This window comes from Schistocerca serialis, chromosome 3 (assembly GCF_023864345.2).
Source record: "Schistocerca serialis cubense isolate TAMUIC-IGC-003099 chromosome 3, iqSchSeri2.2, whole genome shotgun sequence".
NCBI classification, from domain to species: Eukaryota; Metazoa; Arthropoda; class Insecta; order Orthoptera; family Acrididae; genus Schistocerca; species Schistocerca serialis.
The window spans coordinates 1,015,353,335-1,015,375,162 of NC_064640.1; the positions used below are offsets into that span (position 1 = coordinate 1,015,353,335).

General features: G+C 41.7%; 1 protein-coding gene across 1 annotated transcript in view; it reads right to left on the bottom strand.

The window, feature by feature from the left end:
* LOC126471368 (structural maintenance of chromosomes protein 4-like) overlaps window positions 1-21,828 on the bottom strand; it is a 178,339-nt gene that overhangs the window by 152,760 nt on the left and 3,751 nt on the right. The window contains exon 2 of the mRNA XM_050099490.1: window positions 17,837-17,956. Coding sequence (XP_049955447.1) covers window positions 17,837-17,956 — 120 coding nt within the window. The remainder of the gene's footprint in view (window positions 1-17,836; window positions 17,957-21,828) is intronic.

Here is a 21,828-nt window from a genome sequence, read left to right on the forward strand (position 1 = left end):
TGTCGACTTAAAATCAGCACACAATCGTAACTTGCCAGACGGTTTCTTTATAATAACTAAGGGAGAAGCCCACTGGCTCGCTGAAACGGGTTGAATAACACCGTTGTTTTGCCAACGACGAAGTTCATCTTCTACAGGTGCCCGGAGGGCGTGAGGCACTGGACGAGCACGACAAAATCGAGGCTGAGCATTATCTTTTAACGTAATATGAGCGGCAAAGTTCGCAGCACAACCTAGTTCGTCTTTAAATACGTCACTGTATCGTTTACACAAATCGGTTATACTGTCTGGAGGAACAACAACAGAATTAATTTGCAACACATTGTCTTGGATAGACAGGCCAAACAAGTCAAAACAGTCTAATCCGAAAATGTTTACACTGTCTGTAGCGCGGAGCACTGTGAAGGAAACTGTTTTTGTATTGCCACGGAATGTGGCTGGCACGCTACATACACCTAACACAGGAATTTGTTCTCCACTATAAGTAGCCAAAGAATGTTTTGCCGCTGAAAGTTTAGGGCGGCCGATAGCCGCATACGTAGCACTATTTATGAGAGTCACAGACGCACCAGTGTAATTGAAAATTGAAGGTCTTATCCTGGATGCGTAGCTTCACAAATAGTTTATTACACTGTCGCTGGATCGGTGCAGTGGAGGCGGAAGACACAAAAGCAGCGCGTTTAGCGCGTGTTCGCTGCTTACGACAACTCGTGGGTTGGGCGGCTGGAACAACAACTCCCGCTTCACTTGCAGTCTGTACATTACGTTTTACAGCGTTGGAATTACGCTTCGGTCGCATAGCAGAGGGCTGGGTGGGTGGCTTATTGCGAACAAGTTTATTACCCACACGAACCGTGGAAGAGTCTTTAAACGCGGCCTTCTGGGCGGGCTGGCTTTGAACATGAATATCCATGGGCTGGGCAGCACTAGAATTGTTCTTGCGTTTACGCAAACAAACAGTCTGGATGTGTCCTTTCCTTTGACAAAAGTGACAAACCGCGTTTCTTAACGGGCAACATTCACGAGGATGAGCAAGAACACACTTAGGGCAAGACTTAACTCTATCATTTTGCACATTCGGTGGCGAGTATACAACTGAGCGGCGAATACAGAACTGTCCTAGCGCTCGCGACTCCAGCGCTTAAGAAGCCAGAAGCCAGCGGTGGCGCGCGCAGACTTGCGGCGATTTCCTGTATCGCTGGCGCTGCTTATGCGGACGGCGTCCGGACTTTGATGCTGCCAACCTTTTGGCAGCGGGCTCGGGTGGCATTACTGGCTAGGATATAACAATTACGAAATATCGTATTCATGATCCATGGAACTAGTATTAATCTAATCTAATCTAATCATATTAAGTTAAAAAGTTAAAGTAGGATCTCCCTAGCAGCTTCAGTGAGATGCCACAACTTTCTGTGATGGATATTGTCATGAAGTGGCACCTTGTCGCATAATGCAGCCTATGTTGACTTGAACTTCCACATAGAGAAGGGGCAGTTATAGATTTCTTAACTGCTTCAGTTAAGTCCGAACTGCCCCTCTCAGCAAGCATTTGGTAGCAATAGAAAGCTGGATCTTGACTGGCAGTGACAGTGATTTGAGTTAAATATTCCACTACAGTCTGCACAGTATCTTTCTTGCTGGTTAGGAGACACACATTCTTCATTACAGCATAACAGGGCACCTCCAACCACTACCTGAAATCCTCCCAATGGTTTCTCATACATGAGTTAGTTTAGTGTAATGTTTGGTTGAGTTCATGAACCTTTAGTATGATCTCTTTCTGCTCTCCCTATTTCTACAACTGTTCTTTGCCCTACTCACCCCAGAGGCTGTGAGGTCCTCATCAGATTTCCAGCACCTCAACCTCTGCAAAACCATGTGCCAGTCCCTGACGAGAGGGGGGCCGGGGGCGGGGGGAGGCGGGAGAGACGACGAGGGGAGGCGGGAGAGACGACGAGGGGAGGCGGGAGAGACGACGAGGGGAGGCGGGAGAGACGACGAGGGGAGGCGGGAGAGACGACGAGGGGAGGCGGGAGAGACGACGAGGGGAGGCGGGAGAGACGACGAGGGGAGGCGGGAGAGACGACGAGGGGAGGCGGGAGAGACGACGAGGGGAGGCGGGAGAGACGACGAGGGGAGGCAGGAGAGACGACGAGGGGAGGCGGGAGAGACGACGAGGGGAGGCAGGAGAGACGAGGGGAGGCAGGAGATACGAGGGGAGGCAGGAGAGACGAGGGGAGGTAGGAGAGACGAGGGGAGGTAGGAGAGACGAGGGGAGGTAGGAGAGACGACAGAGGAGGAGGGAGAGGAGGAGGAAGAGAATGTTAATAATGCCCAACAGCCTCAAAGCCTGTGCATGCCTCGTGTTAATGAGAATGTGTGGAAAGTGGATGATGTTTTGGACCCAGACCAATATATCATTGTGTGATAGGAGAACAGCATAACATACTACAAAATGTATTGCATTAAAGTCTCACTGAACATTTGGCAATGAGTAAGGTCTGCCTGTACATCATTCTATAGATGCTATCGAATGAACAAAACGATGTTCATTTAAAAATTTCTCGTTATCTTTTGGATTGCTGTGAAAATGACAAATTATTTGAGCAATATAATAACATGGTACAAAACACGGGTTTTTGAATACAGCCCTGAATCTAAAGGACGAAGTGCAAGTAAGACACAAAGTGCAAGTAAGACACAAAGTGCAATTAAGACACAAAGTGCAATTAAGACACAAAGTGCAAGTAAGACACAAACTGCAAGTAAGACACAAAGTGCAAGTAAGACACAAAGTGCAAGTAAGACACAAAGTGCAAGTAAGACACAAAGTGCAAGTAAGACACAAAGTGCAAGTAAGACACAAAGTGCAAGTAAGACACAAAGTGCAAGTAATACACAAAGTGCAAGTAAGACACAAAGTGCAAGTAAGACACAAAGTGCAAGTAAGACACAAACTCTTCCCTGAAGTCAAAAAAGGTAAGGATGATGAAATCCCAAGTGAAGTTGGTACTCTTCATCTTTTTCCATGCGAAAGGCATTGGCCACTTGGAGTTCGTGCCACAGGGACAAACTGTAAATAGCCAATTTAGTTTGAAGTTCTTGAAAGGCTCAAAAACCAAGTGCTTCATGTCAGGAAGGATACCAATGGAAACTGGTGACTCCATCACAACAATTCACTGTCTGATACCACCTTCCTGGCCAGCTATGGTGTTGCAATGCTGCCGCAGCCACTATACAGTCTCAATCTGGTACCAGCAGACTTCTTTTTGTTTCCTTGAATAAACAGAAGCTTAAGGGACCATAAGTTTGCAATGGCAGATGCTGTGCAAGCCACTGTGATGAGGTATCTGAAGGTGGTTCCTATCAACATGTTTCAGGTAGCTTATTACAACTGGTAGAATCACTGAAAAATGTGTATTGAAGCCCAAAGGTGTTATTTTTGAGGAACACTAAACATCTGTACCCTTATTTCCAATAAACTGTTCTTTATGGATTTATTCAGCTTGTTCTCTGAACACGCCCTGCATATCCTCATTTCCAAATAGGGATTTTTCTTTTAATCTTGATCTCCAGGATTTTCTTCTAGTTTTGAAAAGGTTGGAAGTAATTGCTCCAAATGGAATGATTGCCTTTTCAGTTCATGTAGAGCAGAGGAGCTGTACAACAATCCAATCTCCGTTCATACCTTGGCCCCACTTTCCACAAGTTGTAATCTGTTCCATACTGCTGGTTGAAACATTGCAGTGATATGGGAGAATGGTCCCACTCTTAGGCAGTTGAATTGCACTGTAATATGCTCTAGAATGAATTAGTGTGTCTTTTCTGATTCACAGTTACTCTAAATCTACATCCATTAGGACCCTATGAGTTAAATCATTCCTGCTAGAATTCAGAGCTTTGAGAAGTTCTGTCACAATTGAGTAATCCCCAAGAACTTTTGTCGTCTTAAACAGTTCAGTCTGGATGACATGACAGTTTCCACTAGTAATGTGCCACTCCTTAAGCACTTGACAAATGTTAGTGTGCCTGTTACAGAGTGTAACACTTCATGTACATAGAAAGGTGACACTTTTTTAGTACTTCCCTCCTGTCTTAACACTCAGAGGCACATTCTGAGACATGGTAAGTATCCTGTTCCTAAATTGAACCATGGACCTTGCCGTTGGTAGGGAGGCTTGCGTGCTTCAGTGATACAGATAGCCTTACCATAGGTGCAACCACAATGGAGGGGTATCTGTTGAGAGGCCAGACAAACATGTGGTCCTGAAGAGGGGCAGCAGCCTTTTCAGTAGTTGCAGGGGCAACAGTCTGGATGATTGACTGATCTGGCCTTTTAACACTAACCAAAACAGCTTTGCTGTGCGGGTACTGCGAACGGCTGAAAGCAAGGGGAAACTACAGCCATAATTTTTCCTGAGGGCATGCAGCTTTACTGTATGGTTAAATATAATAATGTCCTCTTGGGTAAAATATTCGAGACGTAAAATAGTCCCCCATTTGGATCTCTGGGTGAGGACTATTCAAGTGGACATCGTTATCAGGAGAAGAAAACTGGCATTCTACGGATCGGAGCGTGGAATGTCAGATCCCTTAATTGATTAGATTAGATTAGATTAGAAAATTTAAAAAGCAAAATGGATAGGTTAAAGCTAGATATAGTGGGAATTAGTGAAGTTCGGTGGCAGGAGGAACAAGACTTGTGGTCAGGTTATTACACGGTTATAAATACAAAATCAAACAGGGGTAATGCAGGAGTAGGTTTAATAATGAATAAAAAAATAGTAGTGTGGGTAAGCTACTACAAACAGCATAGTGAATGCATTATTGTGGCCAAGTTGGACATGAAGCCCACGCCTACTACAGTAGTACAAGTTTATATGCCAACTAGCTCTGCAGATGATGAACAAATTGATCAAATGTATGATGAGATAAAAGAAATTATTCAGGTAATGAAGAGAGACGAAAATTTAATAGTAATGCATGACTGGAATTCGAGAGTAGGAAAAGGGAGAGAAGGAAACATAGTAGGTGAATATGGATTGGGGGTAAGAAATGAAAGAGGAAGCCGCCTGGTAGAATTTTGCACAGAGCATAACTTAATCATAGCTAACACTTGGTTCAAGACTCAGAAAAGAAGATTGTATATGTGAAAGAAGCCTGGAGGTACTGACAGGTTTGAGATAGATTATATAATGGTAAGAGAGAGATTTAGGAACCAGGTTGTAAATTTTAAGACATTTCCAGGAGCAGATGTGGACTCTGACTACAATCTATTTGTTATGAACTGTAGATTAAAACTGAAGAAACTGCAAAAAGGTGGGAATTTAAGGAGATGGGACCTGGATAAACTGACTAAACCAGAGGTTTTACAGAGTTTCAGGGAGAGTTTAAGGGAAAAATTGTTATGAGTGGGGGAAAGAAATATAGTAGAAGAAGAATGGGTAGCTCTGAGGGATGAAGTAGTGAATGTAGCAGAGGATCAAGTAGGTAAAAAGACAAGGGCTAGTAGAAATCCTTGGGTAACAGAAGAAATATTGAATTTAATTGATGAAAGGATAAAATTTAAAAATGCAGTAAATGAAGCAGACAAAAAGGAATACAAACGTCTCAAAAATGAGATTGACAGGAAGAGCAAAATGGCTAAGCAGGGGTGGCTAGAGGACAAATGTAAGGCTGTAGAGGCTTATCTCACTAAGGTAAGATAGATACTGCCTACAGGAAAATTAAGGATACCTTTGGAGAAAAGAGAACCGCTTGCATGAATATCAAGAGCTCAAATGGAAACCCAGTTCTAAACAAAGAAGGGAAAGCGGAAGGGGGAAGTTGTATATAGAGGGTCCATACAAGGGCGATTTACTTGAGGACAATATTATGGAAATGGAAGAGGATGTAGATTAAGATGAAATGGGAAATATGATGCTGCGTGAACAGTTTGACAGAGCACTGAAAGACCTGAGTCGAAACAAGGCCCCGGGAGTAGACAACATTCCATTAGAACTACTGACGGCCTTGGGAGAGCCAGTCCTGACAAAACTCTACCATCTGGTGAGCAAGATGTATGAGACAGGCGAAATACCCTCAGACTTCAAGAAGAATATAATAATTCCACTCCCAAAGAAAGCAGGTGTTGACAGATGTGAAAATTACCGAACTATAAGTTTAATAAGTCACAGCTGCGAAATACTAATGCAAATTCTTTATAGACGAATGAAAAAACTGGTAGAAGCCGACCTCAGGGAAGATCAGTTTGGATTCTGTAGAAATGTTTGAACACATGAGGCAATACTGACCCTACGACTTATCTCAGAAAATAGATTAAGGAAAGGCAAACCTACGTTTCCAGCATTTGTAGACTTACAGAAAACTTTTGAAAATGTTGACTGGAATACTCTCTCTCAAATTCAAAAGTTGGCAGGGGTAAAATACAGGGAGAGAAAGACCATTTACAATTTTTACAGAAACCAGATGGCAGTTATAAGAGTCGAGGGACTTGAAAGGGAAGCAGTGGTTGGGAAGTGAGTGAGACAGGGTTGTAGCCTCTCCCAGATGTTATTCAATCTGTATATTGAGCAAGTAGTAAAGGAAATAAAAGAAAACTTCAGAGTAGGTATTAAAATACATGGAGGTTCACCGATGACATTGCAATTCTGTCAGAGGCAACAAAGGACTTGGAAGAGCAGTTGAACAGAATGGACAGGGCCTTGAAAGGAGGATATAAGATGAACATCAACAAAAGCAAAACGAGGATAATGGAATGTATTCGACCTAAGTCGGGTGATGCTGAGGGAATTAGATTAGTAGATGAGACACTTAAAGTAGTAAAGGAGTTTTGCTATTTGGGGAGCAAAATAGCAGAGGATGGTTGAAGTAGAGAGGATATAAAATGCAGACTGGCAATGGCAAGGAAAGCATTTCTGAAGAAGAGGAATTTCTTAACATCGAGTATTGATTTAAGTGTCAGGAAGCCTTTTCTGAAAGTATTTGTATGGAGTGTAGCCATGTATGGAAGTGAAACATGGACGATAAACAGTTTGAACACGAAGAGAATAGAAGCTTTCGAAATGTTGTGCTACAGAAGAATGCTGAAGATTAGAGGGGTAGATTACATAACTAAAGATGAGGTATTGAATAGAAATGGGGAGAAGAGGAGTTTGTGGCACAACTTGACAAGAAGAAGGGACCAGTTAGTGGGACATGTTTTGAGGCATCAAGGGATCACAAATTTAGCATTGGAGGGCAGTGTGGAGGGTATAAATTGTAGAGGGAGACCAAGAGATGAATACACTAAGCAGATTCAGAAGGATGTAGGTTGCAGTAAGTACTGGGAGATGAAGAAGTTTGCACAGGATATAGTAGCATGGAGAGCTGCATCAAACCAGTCTCAGGACTGAAGACAACAACAACAACAACAACAAAAACAAATGGAATTATCTTAAGAGCAGTAGCTTGTGTTGGGCTTTCTGAAGCCTTTTTTTGCTAACTGGGTTTTGTTATCCCCAGAGAGTACATTGTTCCTGTTGGGAGCATTGCTTTGTTTTGAATGCATTCTTGTTGTTTTATGGCCAGCTATGGAAACAAGTGTCCACACAGACAGATGGTAAATCTTAAAACTGGGTTTTGGCAGGCTCCCCAGCAGTTGCTCACTGTTGTGCTTCAACAGTTATGCACCTCACTGGCATGCAGCACACCTTGAGATTTTTTTTTTTAATTTTTGTATAATGGTTTGTATTATCCTTATGTTTTGGGTGGTAAACTGTGCTCCCAGTTCCCTATGACATACAATATTCCACTGATGTGCCCCATGATGCAAACTGAAGTATATGCAGAGCGTACTGTTACAGAAGGCTGGCAACACACACCAGTCCCCAGTTCAGGAAAACTGGGTTTGTCAAACCCATGCTGAGCCAATTAAGACAGATCTCTCTGAGAAAGATTTGGGGAACACTTGAGGCTTTGAGAACATGACGGATGTTGCAAGCATTACCCCAGTGAGAATCTGACTTATAAGTGTGTTAATCATTTTCTACATGAGAACTGTGTGATGTGCAGTAGACAGAAGACGGGGAATCAACCTACATTTGTAGCAATACATCATCTATAGCACTTTGTGGCATGGCTAGTGTTATTTACAGAACATCTGAATGCAGCTGAAAACAATATGGATGAATCTCTCAAGTCCTATCAGCCACCACAAAAGAAAGGCTGATCACAAACAAATCAAGGATGAGGACCATTGACTGTGCAACTAAACTGATGAAGTGCCACATATATTGATCAGTCAGTCTTCAAGTAACATCCAGCTGATGGGCTCCCAGTGTAGCCAAATTACAGCCAAACTGTATCAGTGAAAAATGTGAGTAGTAAAAGTGATTTTTTACTTCCAAATAAGCAGCCAATAAATCAATTTTAAATGTGTTTCTCCATTTTTAGTCACTGTGGAGAATATAACTAAAATATGTATGCTACATTTGATGGCAATTGGGAGAACAATCAGAGAGCATGGTAGTAACAAAGGGAATATCATATTCACCATTTCATCATCAAGGAGAAAAATAATTAAAGCTGAAACACTGAGTATTGCAACCACAAATGCTCTAATTTGACCATCGTTTCAGTGTCTATAAAAATGTCATCTTCAGAAGGATATTAGTGTCAGTTGGGTTAAATGTCACAGCAGGGGACACAAAAAATAGTCAAAAGGGTCAGTATAATATAAAATTTCTAATACATGATATTCAAAATTTGCCCAATGTGGTGGTATTAATTGATTTATACTTCACCTGTGTACAGCTTACACTCCAACATCACGTAAGTGACGCTTGGGCCAAGGAAAGCTTCCAGTGAAAGGGGGCACTGTTTTCAGAATTTTAAAATTCTTATCTGTACACATCTCAAAGGCTGTTTTTAAACATGCCGTCTCTTTTTTTATGAAAACACAACTACTGTAATGAGCTGTCTTAAAATGCTGCAGAATTGGCTTTTTCCATAACTTCAGGAGGAATCTGATGACTTCGTTTCCCAACAGGCTGCAGCTCCACAGCACTGGCATGACATACATACATCACACACTACATACATACATCAGTTTCTCAATGACACACTGCCTCAACACTGGTTAGGGCACATGAAACCCCGAGACACTGTCTTGTGTTCTTGGCCTCCAAGATCATCAGACATGACCTCATTAGATTTTTTCTTCACTGGATATGTGAAGGAAAGTGTGTTCATCTCCCCTTTACATTGTGACATAGAAGTAGTGAAGAACAGAACAACAGCCACCGTAACTTCTGCAAAAGCAGGTCCATTGTGTAAAGTTTATGACAAATTTAGCTGTTGTCTAGATGTTGTCCATACTGCTGCTGGTGAACACATGGAGTATTTTTAATATCATAGCTATAACATCAAGATTTTGTGAGTATTTTGCAATTGATCCCATGTTTGTAGTATGTTATTATCAATAAATATCAAATTTTCTAATCAGACCATTCTTTTTGAATCACCCTATCTATCTACATTCAGTCTTTGGATTGCAGGCTCTTTTAATAACAAAACAAAACAAATTTGATCATTAACATTTTGCATTACATCTCATATACACCTCCACAGATTCCACATCATAAAAGACATTTTTATATTCTTGCAGAGAAGAGGATGAAACAGATGACATTTTTTTGCAAGTTCCAGATGACATGCAATTAATGTACCACTTACAGATGACCTTTTTTTTTGTGTGCCCATGTGCTCTCACTGTTCTCTCCATACAGGATGCAGGACACATTTGTTAAAAGCAATGATGATTCCACAGAGGGAATGGTTTAGAGCCACCTTAATTTGAGCTAGCTTACTTCATCACCACCTTGGTGCCCTCACTCACAGTGTGCTTCACCTGCTTACCCAGCAGCAGAAGCCACACAGCAGTCTGGATCTCATAGGATGTGATGATTAAGCAGTCACTTAGTGCACCAGGTATGATGTCTCCACTGCAGTGTGCTCAAAAATGTCATTCACGAAGCTGTTCATGATGCTTACTATCTTTGACAAGGTGCCAGTGTCAGGATGTGCCTGCTTTAGCACCTTGTAAATGTAGATGGCATAGCTCTCCTTCCTCTTTTGCTTCATCTTCTTACCTTTTGGAATGTTGTTCTACACCTTGCCAGCTTTCCCACTATTCTTGGGTAGCATGTCATAGGTACAAGCAACAGCAGCAGCTGTTCAGATTAGACAATAAACTCCTCCCTAAGTGGTGTGTGTCTGTGTGTGCCCAACACACACACACACACACACACACACACACACACACACACACACACACACACACCTGGTGGCTCTCAATGGTGTAAACTGAAGACCAATAAACAACATTAAATCAAATTCATCAGACAACTTGAGATCCTCAAGGCTGTTTGCGGATTCATTAGATGGTTTGGAGTGAAAGGGATTAAACTGCAAGGTCAATGGTCCCTTCATCCATTAAGTGGCAAACCAGGAGTGGTTGTCAAAGTAAGGAGGTGAAAGGCAAATCCTGGAAAGCTGAAGTGTAACTAAACAAAATTAATAAAAGAAAACATGCAGAGATAAAAGCCCAGAAAAAAGACAGCAAAGGCAAGATGTTAAAAGATTAGTCAAGACAAGGCATTAAAATCAAGATATAATAAAAAGATTAGAAAGGTGGAAAGGGTAGAGACCAGGCTGGGCAACCAAGCAAGGGCCATCAAGGGACCCCAGGGGAGGGAGAGGTGGGGAAGGGAGCAGGAGAGGGGTGCCCTATCAATCTCTCAGGTGCTCAATGAGGCCACAAAGTCTTACCTTACAGTGATGAATACAAACCACCTTTGTGGGCAAAATGTAACACCAAGTCAAATGCTTTTGCATCATCTGCTAGCACCACGGGTAGCATGTCATGACTATTAATATGCCACCTCAAAGCAACCAAATTAGGGCAGAGTATGGGTAAGTGGATCACCATCATGTGAGGTCCACTTCAGCTGTGAGGGGGGATTCTCATATCACAGAATGTGGTGGACACAGGTCATTCAAGGGTGGCCAATGCAGAGTTGACAGAGGACTGTGAATTCCCTGTGAGAAGCACACATGGAAAACTGCCACATGGTCATGGTCTCCTTAATTGTCCTCAGTTTGTTTTGGAAGATCAGGGCAGACCGTTCTGAGTTTGAGACACCCAGTAATTGATGGCTTATAAATGACTGAAGGTTCAGTTCTCTGACCCCTATTTCCAGAATCAGCATCCAGATGGCCAGCTTGGCCAAACAGTCAGCTCGTTTATTTCCTGAAATCCCAACATGACCGGGGGTCAAAACAAAAATGACTGGCTGTCCAGTTTGATGGTCAGAGACAAGATTCTGGATAGCCGTAACCAGTAGGTGAGGAGAGTAGCATTGGCCTATAACCTGAAGGCTGCTAAGAGTGTCACTACAGATTAGTGTACTCTTGCCACTGTAGAAATGAACATGGCCAAGGGCTAGTTTAATGGCCATCAATTCAGCAGTGAAGACACTGCAGGCATTTGACAGAGAATAGAGTTTGCTGCACTATAAATGTGTATAGACAAAGCCTGTACATCTGTTGACTGTTGAGACATCAGTGAATACCACTTCTGAACCCAGATATGTCTCCAGGACAGAAAAGAACAGTCAACAAAAATCATGGTGTCAACAAAACTTTTTGGATCAAAGGAGGCTTCAAGACAAATCTGAGGTTGTGGCATAAGCCATGGGGTCAGATGCTGATGAGAGTTGACAGTGGGGAAGTTTCAGTTCCAGAAAGACACTGGAGATGTGCAGCAATTGTAAACTGAGCTCTGGGTCGCTGTTGTGGGAGCTCGAGCTCCCTTCCAGGAAAGAGGACACGGCAGTTGGGATGTTCAGAGAAGCTACTAACACCTGTACCATAATTTAGCAGCTATTGTTGGTGCCTGATAGGTAATGGAAGGTCTCCAGCCTTGACTAGTAGGCTGTTCACAAGGCTGCTGTCACAAGTTCGACCCCACAATGATGAGTGGGATCCAGTATGTGCAGTGCTAAGGGTGATGCTGAACCATATTCAAGACTCTCATAACCAAGACTTCCAAGGACAGACTCAGGGCTTTGTAGAGTCCAAAAAGATAGAGCATTTTGCACCCCAGCTAGTGTTACTCAGGCAGCAAAGTGTACTGAAGTTTCACCAGCACTTTTGACTAAGTTGGTGAAGGTGGAGAAAGTGACATCAGGTGGGAATCAAGGACCAGTCCCAAAAATTGGTGTGTCAAAACTACTAGAAGTAATTGATTTTCTAGGTAAAGCTCTGAGTGTAGATGGGCAGTACAATGGCAACAGAAGTGCACGACATGAGTATTGGTGGCTGAAAACCAAAAGCCATGGGTGAGAGTCCATGACTGTGCCTTCTGTATGGCACCCTGTAGGTGACGCTCAGCAGTATCCATTCTAGAAGAGTAATAATAAAAGCAAAAATCGTCAGCATACAAGGAGGATGAAACCAAAAACTCCACAGTCACCACTACATCATTGATGGCCACCAGAAAGAAGGAGACACTCAGTACAGAGCCCTGTGCGACCCTGTTATCTTGGATATGGGAGCTACTGAGTGAAGCACTCACTTGAACCCAGAATGTATGGTGTGACAGGAATTTCTTGACAAAAATGGGGAGTGGGCCCTGGAGACCCCACTCATGTAATCTAGCAAGGATGTGGAGATTCCAAATCTTGTCCTAAGTCTTCTATAGGTCAACAAAAACAGAAATGAGATGCTGATGATGCGCAAAGACTGTCTGGATTGTGGGCTCCAGGTGAACGAAATTATCAGCAGTGGAATGGCCTTTGCAAGAACTCCCCTGAGATGCAACTGAAAGACCTAAGACTTAGGGAGCCAACACATGCACTTGTTCACCATGAATTCAAGCAATTTACAGAGAACATTGGTAAGGCTGATTGGGCAATAACTGTCCATCTTTAGGGGTTCTTCCACAGTTCCAGTACCAGAACTACCATGCTTTCTCACCACTGAGATAGGAATTCATCCTCATTCCAGATCCAGTTGAAGAGGGCAAGGGGGGATCAGATAGTGGTACAATAAGTACCCTCCGCCACACACCGTAAGGTGGCTCGCGGAGTATAGATGTAGATGTAGATGTAGATCATGCTGACAATCCACTACAAGATGTTTCACCATTTGGTTGTGGATGTGGTCTGACCCTGGGGCTGGATCAGGGCACTGGACTTGGGCAATGGATGGTTACCATTGAATTAAGGGAGCATTATATGGCTCCAAGTGCTGGGTAGTAAAAGATACATGCATTAGATCCATCCACTGTTTTACAACCTGAAAGGTGAGATGGTAGTTCTCAGACTCAAATGCATGGCCATAATGCTCAACAAAATATTCAGCAACAGCATATGGATCAGTATAAATGGCACCACCTATGGAAATACTTGGTACACCTGCAGGAGACTGGAGGCTGTAGAGGTGCCTGGTCTTTGCCTATACCTGTGATGGAGAGGTATGTGACCCAATGGTGGAAACATGTTGTTCCCAGGTTTCTTGCTATCATCATTTTAGGGAGTACTGGATGTGGGCATGGGGCCATTTAAAGGCAATCAGGTGTTCCAGTGAACTGTGCTGCTTACACCATTGGAGAGCCCGCCTATGATCTCTAATGGCCACAGCAATCTGTGGGGCACACCAATGCACTGTCTTGTGACAGGAGATTCTGAGGAAGAGCGGGTGGTTCAGTTGGCTGCCAAAATAATGGTTGTGATTGTATACTGAACAGCTACATCAATAATGGTTGTGATTGTATACTGAACAGCTACATCAATATTGCCTTGTGAAGGAGAGCTAAGGACGACAGAAGAGGTGAACCCATCCCAGTCAACATTATGGAAAAGCCAGGTGAGGGTCCAGGAGAGCAACGCTGAGGAAGGGACAGAATGATAGGAAAGTTTTTAGTTTCAATGTTTTCACCATGGCCAGTGGTTATTGTTCCCCCTCACAAAGGGTTATGGGCATTGAAGTCACCGAAGACTAGGAATGGTGGGAGGAGCTGAGAGAGCAATGCAGACAGTACATCCTCAGGCATCACATCATCAGGAGGGATACGAACATTACAGATGGTAAAATCCTGATGTGCCCTTAGCCAAACAGCCACACCATCCAAAGGTGTATCAAGAGACGCCCACACACACACACACACACACACACACACACACACACACACACACACACAAACAAACTCCATGCAATAGCCCCTCATAGTTGGTAAAAAACCTCAGCAGCCACAGAGGGCCGGGGTCCGAGTTACTTGAAACCACGTTTCCTGGATGACAATACAGAATGCAGGGTAAGTGCTTAAAAGCTGCTGTAGCTCAGCCAGATGGTGAAAAAATCAGTTACAATTCCACTGGAGTATCAGACTGACTGAATAATGTGGGTGCATGAAGTGACCATGAGGAGGGATGAGTAAGATCTAAGATCCTGCAGCACACTGCAAGGGGAGATCTGGCACCTCAGTGGCCACCGGGATCTCCACCTTGGGCACAGAAGGAATACATACAGAGTGTGGCATGGGGACCACTGGGGTTTCCATTGTCTTAAAGGACTTCCATTGTCTTAAAGGACTTCCTTTTGTCTTTCTTGTCCTCCTCCTCCACCTCCTCCTCCTCAAAAGACAAGGGCTGGGAAGATTTCAGTGACAAAGGAAGGACGCAAAGTTCAATGGCCAGCACCCTGTGGTTCCTTTGGCCACTGGCTGGCATCCAGCTGTGGACCAGCAGGAACTGTGGAAGGAAGAGTCCCAAGGGATGTCTTCCTAGCTAGAGAAGCTGGAGGAGGATGAGGCACCTCTGGCTGGGGATGAGGATTTATGTCGAGCCAGTGCTCCTGAATTGGGTGCAGTGGAAGCACGAGAAGGGCCCCAGCCATTTGGGAAGGAGGGGGGAGGGGGCAGGTAATAGTTGTGGCTCTGAGGATCCCTTGTAAGACATGCAATGGAGGTAAGAACTGTCAACAGAGAAGGCAACAACATTGCGACCATAGTGCAGGATGGTGTCATTCTGGTCCAAGGTCTTATAATTCTGCATTTTCTTCTCCCACTTAAAAGTGGAGCAATCTGATGAGCAGGAAGAGTGGAGCTTTCACCAGTTTACACGGCTGGGGGAATAGGCGCATGAATGTTCGTGTGCAATGGAAGTCCACAATTCCTGCAGACAGGGGTAGCTGTGCAATGGAATGACTTACATCTGAACTTCATACACATGAACCATCTCATAGGAGGAGGAACATAGGGTTTCACATCATACCCACAAACCATCACTTTGTCCAACTCGGGCAACATACCATTCTTGAAAGCCAAGATGAAGGCCCCAGTAGCAACTTTATTTTTCCTTGGTCCCCTATGGATGTGATGGATGGAGTGCACACCCCATTCTCTAACTGGGCCCACAGCTCAGCGTCACATTGCAGAAGAAGATCAAAGTGAAAAATGATGCCCTTGATCATATTGAGACTCTCATGGGGAGTGAAAGTGGTGGAAATGTTACACAACTTTTCACAACAGAGGAGCACCTGTGACTGTGAAGGGGATGAATTTTTATCAGGAGGGAAAGACTCTTCATCTCAGGGGTGGCTGCAACCTCTCAATATTTGTCTTTAATGTGTTCAACAAATAATAAAGGCTTCTGTGATTGAAAAGATGTTCTTGTCAAGCCTGGTAGACCAGGTTTTGGGGGAGGGAGGGGGGGGGGATTTTTCTCCTTGTCTTCTGGCCCTGCATTGCTTCCATGGCATGTCCAGGGTAGGAAATGCATTGGGATCTTACTTTTTTGCATCATCCGAGTCATTTCCATTTGAAGAGGCTGCTGAGGCCATGTTATTACTAGCAGAAGTAATTTTAAGTCACTTGATGCGCAAACTATCATCCATGGTGCCACTCAATCTGATTGGGGGCTCTCCCCATGGGCACCACCCAGCCACAGCAATGGCTACCTGGCCAGTAGGCCATTGCTGGGAGTCTGTGTGCTCCATTCATGACAGGCACATGCTCCATAGCATAGTGCATATGGAGCATACAGCACAGCCACCAACAGTGTAATTCCTGCACAGCCAGGGGGCTACCACCATTCAAGTACTTGACAAGAAGTTGACAGGCAAGCCAGTGTTATGTTGAGTAACAGCATGCTAATCAAAAATAGTAGTAAACACAGCTTCTTTTGTTTTTATTCAGACCAACATATCATCAAGGTAAGAAACAGAAGGCTAGTCAGTACAACACAGAGTCATCCAGGTGAGCCACAGAAATTACCAGCCACCCTGCAAGTGTGGAGTGAGGGAGTGAAGCAAAGTGGCCAGTGCACGAGTCACTGGTGCAAACAGTGCCACCATGATGTGGGACAGGAGAAACCATAGGCATGTCCCCTGTACTCTAAGTATACTATGAAAGCTTGGGCTTCATTACATCAATTCTGACAAAATAGTGGTAACAAAGCAAGCCAATAACGAAAAGCTATCACAAATCGAAGAAAATGCCTAAGGCTAAACAAGGATTTAAGCATCTTTTTGGGTTTGTAATCTTTTCCTTACTGTATATTTGTTTGTTGCACTACTGTGTGGGCAATGTAATTTGCTCTTGAATCAGGATTTATCATGTAGACTTTCCATACATGTGCTCATTTTGTTACTCATATTCCGTCAAGACTGTTGTAATGAATCTTTAACTTTCATACTACACTTGGAATTTAGGCAGTGTGGTCTTTGTTTCTTTCATCCCATGTCATGGTGGTGCTCTTTGTCCCGACAACTTGTGTACCACACTCTTTGCTTCACCACCTCACTCCAGACTTGCTGTGCAGCCAGTAACTGCTGCAGCTCACCTGGATGGTTCTGTGTTGTAACGATTAGTTAGTAAGCCTTCTGCTCCTTGCTTCCCTGATATGTTAGTTTCTCGTCCAGTGTTTCAGTCTTTGGTTATAGGTGCATCCTGGTTATATTGTGTAGGATGTTTTCAATTTCCCAACTTTTTATTCATTGACTATTCAACCTACAACACTATGGTAACCATAAAGATGAGGCATTCTATATTCTCTGCCATATTGTTTACCATGTTTTAATTTTTGCAAGTACACTTGTGTTTCTATTTATTCTCACAATTAGGTGCTTAAGGTTCTGGTATTACTTTGATGCATAGTGGTTCAGTCATAACCACTGTTTATTTCTTGTCATTTAGATATGCACCTGATGATGTGGCTATCTGCCAGGAAACTAGTAATGCCTTAATAAAACTTCCAGAATGAGAGCGCCTGCCCGCGAAAGGCAAAGGTCTCGAGTTCAAGTCTCGGTCGGGCACACATTTTTCATCTGCCAGGAAGTTTTTTAATAAAACTTGTTCAAGATACTGCTGTTTGTGGCATTCTTGTATAAAATGTAATACCATAGCTGGGGACATCCCAATCACAGAGTTGGTTGTGAATATGACTGCTAATATTAGATCAGAGAAAATGGGCAGAATATACATTTCTTTAAAAAAAGAAAGATTAATCAGAAAACTCTAGTCTGCATGGTTTTCAGTGATAACATGTCAACAAATTAAATAAAATTGAGACACTCATCATTAAATATTACAACAAGTGTTTGCATTGCACCCCATTACAACTAACTTTCCTTTACATTTAAATGGTAGCTTAAGGTTATTTGTCAAACAGTAGTGAGCTAATCCCAATTATTTAAGACATTACTTGGAAGTGAAAAGAAAGGCTTACATGTACTTTTGCATCAGCTCATTTCTTAATTTTGCAATCTCATTGTCAGCTTTCATGTAGTTCAATACTTCATTTTTAGCTCCCTCCAGCTGCTGTTTGTCTCTCAGAACATTTTTATAGCTTTCCACTTTTATTTCTTCCTCTTCTTTGAGCTCCTCAACTTTCTTCTGGAGCTGTGTAATAGGTACCTGTAATAATTGAACTACAACAATTATCATTGAATGTATTTCATGATAAAAACTGATTTTGTATTTTTTAGTGACTAGTCTGTGTGGTAATTTTGTATGAAGGAAGTGACAAACATTAGATGTTTTTCCGAGACACTTATTTATGAATATGATTTAGTCACCTCATAACATTCAGTTTACAATTTGGCCAGCAGTAATACAATAAATGGTAGTCAATAATTTGAAAATTGTTGTAGTTCTAATGCTTCTGCTTTTTACTGTCTCTTGTCTATTTGCTGTAGCCCACAATGGCTTCCATAAAATAATTTTTCTGTAGTGGGTACTGATACTACAAACTTTTTTTTTCCAATATGAATTTTTGCTTTGAAGTTGAGTGTGTGTTGCTTTGAAACTCCCTGCCTGATTAAAACTGTCTGCTGGTTGGTTTTTTGAGACAGTTTAAGGGACTAAACAGCTCTGAGCTTCAAGAGATCATCCCTCTGCAGTTTGTGACATCTGCCCAAAATTTGATCAAATTGTGGTATAGAATGACGAAATTCTCTTTCATACCTTGCAGGACTAGTACTCATTTCTCACAGAACTGGTAGTCCCATATGGTGCACAGGAGAAATTCTGTGAAGAAATTTTGGAAGATGAAAGAGGTGATGGTAGGAGCGAAGTTGTATAGGTGGTTCATGAAACATGCTTTGATAACTTAGCAGCTAGAGCACTTGTCCATGAAATGTGAAAGTCTCAAGTGTGATTATCTGTCTGGCATGCAATTTTAATCTGTGTGGAAGATTCAAATCAGCCCTTATTTTCTTATGCATCTTCTTATTAGGAGGAACATGTAGTGCTTTTCACAGCTCTCAGTAATGTGTAACCACTACAAACCCATTTTCTAGAATTCCGTCATTTTCAGATCTAAATCCTTTTAATAGTTCTGCAATATAATCACTTTTATGGACCTGTATTTTAATTTGAAACTGTGTTTGTGTCTGTTGTGTGAGACTGTTCTTGGTCTGATAACTGGTACTGGCGTGAGCCCATGCAGAGCACAGGCAGAACATTTGATCTCACAGACATTTCCAGCCATTCACTTAGTGTTGATTTTGGTTTCGACATGATGCGTGCTTTGGAGCAGTGACTAGCATAGTTAATGTCAGGCTATGACAAAACTAAGGCTAATGAACTCAAATCCTCATTTTATTACTGCATCATGGACATAAAGTTTATTGAATTGTGGCAACAGTAACTGATGCTGCAACTGTACATTTAGAAAGTTCAAAATATCACAGAAACATCATCAACACTTCTTGTAACTATGTTGATGCTGTCAACACCAATCATTCTGATGTTTGGTGATTTGAAGCCAACTTTGAATGCAGATGTTCAACGGTTTCTAAATTTTTAAATGGTACTAACATTTCAGATAATCATGTACAGTCTGCTTTGTTATTCAATTCTAGAAGTAAACTATATGGGCTGCTCCACAGTGCCTGGGTCACTCTACAGTATTCAGGCTATTGTGAGGAGTATGAGCATTCTAAGAACTTAGCAGCTTGTCATTAGAAATCTTGCCTAGTTTGGTATCGTCTTATTTGAGAAGCAACCACATTTAGTATCTTCTATACTACTTCCACCGAAAGTCAAAGAGTGAGTCAGTTGTATAAATCATAATCTCCTGACCTATAGTCTTTTATAATACTCGCAGTAACACAGCTTATACTTGTACTGACTGTTTAATTTATGAAGTGTGTCTTATTTTGTTTGGGCCAGTGTTCAGAAAGCCTGAACACAGTTTTATCAAAGTTCTTTATATAGCTTAGTCATATGATGGTCCGTCAGCTGCCTCACATGCATTCAACAATGACTAGTCAGCTGTCCAACATGCATCCACTGTTATCAATCAATTTAATTTACTTTTTTTGCATATTCCATGGATCATAATTGCAACAACTCACCCTGTAGTTTCAAAGGAGTAAATGTATTTTCAGGCTGTTGTTAGCATGTCTAATTTTTTTAAACAGTTTAACTAATTTTCAATGATATACTTTTAAACAGTTGCCTACATGAACTTTTATGATGTTATCAGCATGTTTTTGTGCAATAAATACTTTTTGCAGCGTGGAATTGTCCTAGAAAATTATTCAGTATATCAGCAGACTATATTTTTTATGTTTTTATCACCAAATCAGAAACTGCACATAGAGTAAATGTTTATAATATTAAGCATTTGGAAATATCTATAATATGTAATTTCCAAAATGAGTTCTGATCAGTACGCACACCCAGGAATTTTGGTCAGTTTTCTGTATTTCCATTCTCTCAAGCTCCATTGTTATTGATGGTGACATGTTACCTTATTATTATTATTATTATTTCCTTCACTTTCTCAGACGTTAAGTCCGGTTAAAAATGGAGTGACGCAGACCTTGATCAAGCGTCACTTCCTTTTAACTGTACGGTATGTGTTATATTGCATTTAGGAACTTTCGGGTAATTGAACATGTATCAATAATTACGGATTTCTGTAGTTGTATATATATGTTTGGATGTAGCTGTATTGCATTGATGTACTGGTGGATATTGTGTGGTATGACTCCTGTAGTTGATAGTATAATTGGTATGATGTCAACTTTATCCTGATGCCACATGTCTTTCACTTCCTCAGCCAGTTGGATGTATTTTTCAATTTTTTCTCCTGTTTCCTTTGGATATTTGTTGTATTGGGTATGGATATTTCGATTAGTTGTGTTAATTTCTTCTTTTTATTGGTGAGTATTATGTCAGGTTTGTTATGTGGCGTTGTTTTATCTGTTATAATGGTTCTGTTCCAGTATAATTTGTATTCATCATTCTCCAGTACATTTTGTGGTGTATACTTGTATGTAGGAACGTGTTGTTTTAAAAGTTTATGTTGTAAGGCAAGCTGTTGATGTATTATTTTTGCGACATTGTCATGTCTTCTGGGGTATTCTGTATTTGCTAGTATTGTACATCCGCTTGTGATGTGATCTACTGTTTCTATTTGTTGTTTACAAAGTCTGCATTTATCCGTTGTGGTATTGGGATCTTTAATAATATGCTTGCTGTAATACCTGGTGTTTATTGTTTGATCCTGTATTGCAATCATGAATCCTTCTGTTTCACTGTATATATTGCCTTTTCTTAGCCATGTGTTGGATGCATCTTGATCGATGTGTGGCTGTGTTAGATGATACGGGTGCTTGCCATGTAGTGTTTTCTTTTTCCAATTTACTTTCTTCGTATCTGTTGATGTTATGTGATCTAAAGGGTTGTAGAAGTGGTTATGAAATTGCAGTGGTGTAGCCAATGTATTTATATGAGTGATTGCCTTGTGTATTTTGCTAGTTTCTGCTCGTTCTAGAAAGATTTTTCTTAAATTGTCTACCTGTCCATAATGTAGGTTTTTTATGTCGATAAATCTCCTTCCTTTCTGCTTAATGTGAATCTTTCTGTTGCTGAATGTATGTGATGTATTCTATATTTGTGGCATTGTGATCGTGTAAGTGTATTGAGTGCTTCTAGGTCTGTGTTACTCCATTTCACTACTCCAAATGAGTAGGTCAATATTGGTATGGCATAAGTATTTATAGCTTTTGTCTTGTTTCTTGCTGTCAATTCTGTTTTCAGTATTTTTGTTAGTCTTTGTCTATATTTTTCTTTTAGTTCTTCTTTAATATTTGTATTATCTATTCCTATTTTTTGTCTGTATCCTAGATATTTATAGGCATCTGTTTTTTCCATCGCTTCTATGCAATCGCTGTGGTTATCCAATATGTAATCTTCTTTTTTAGTGTGTTTTCCCTTGACTATGCTATTTTTCTTACATTTGTCTGTTCCAAAAGCCATACTTATATCATTGCTGA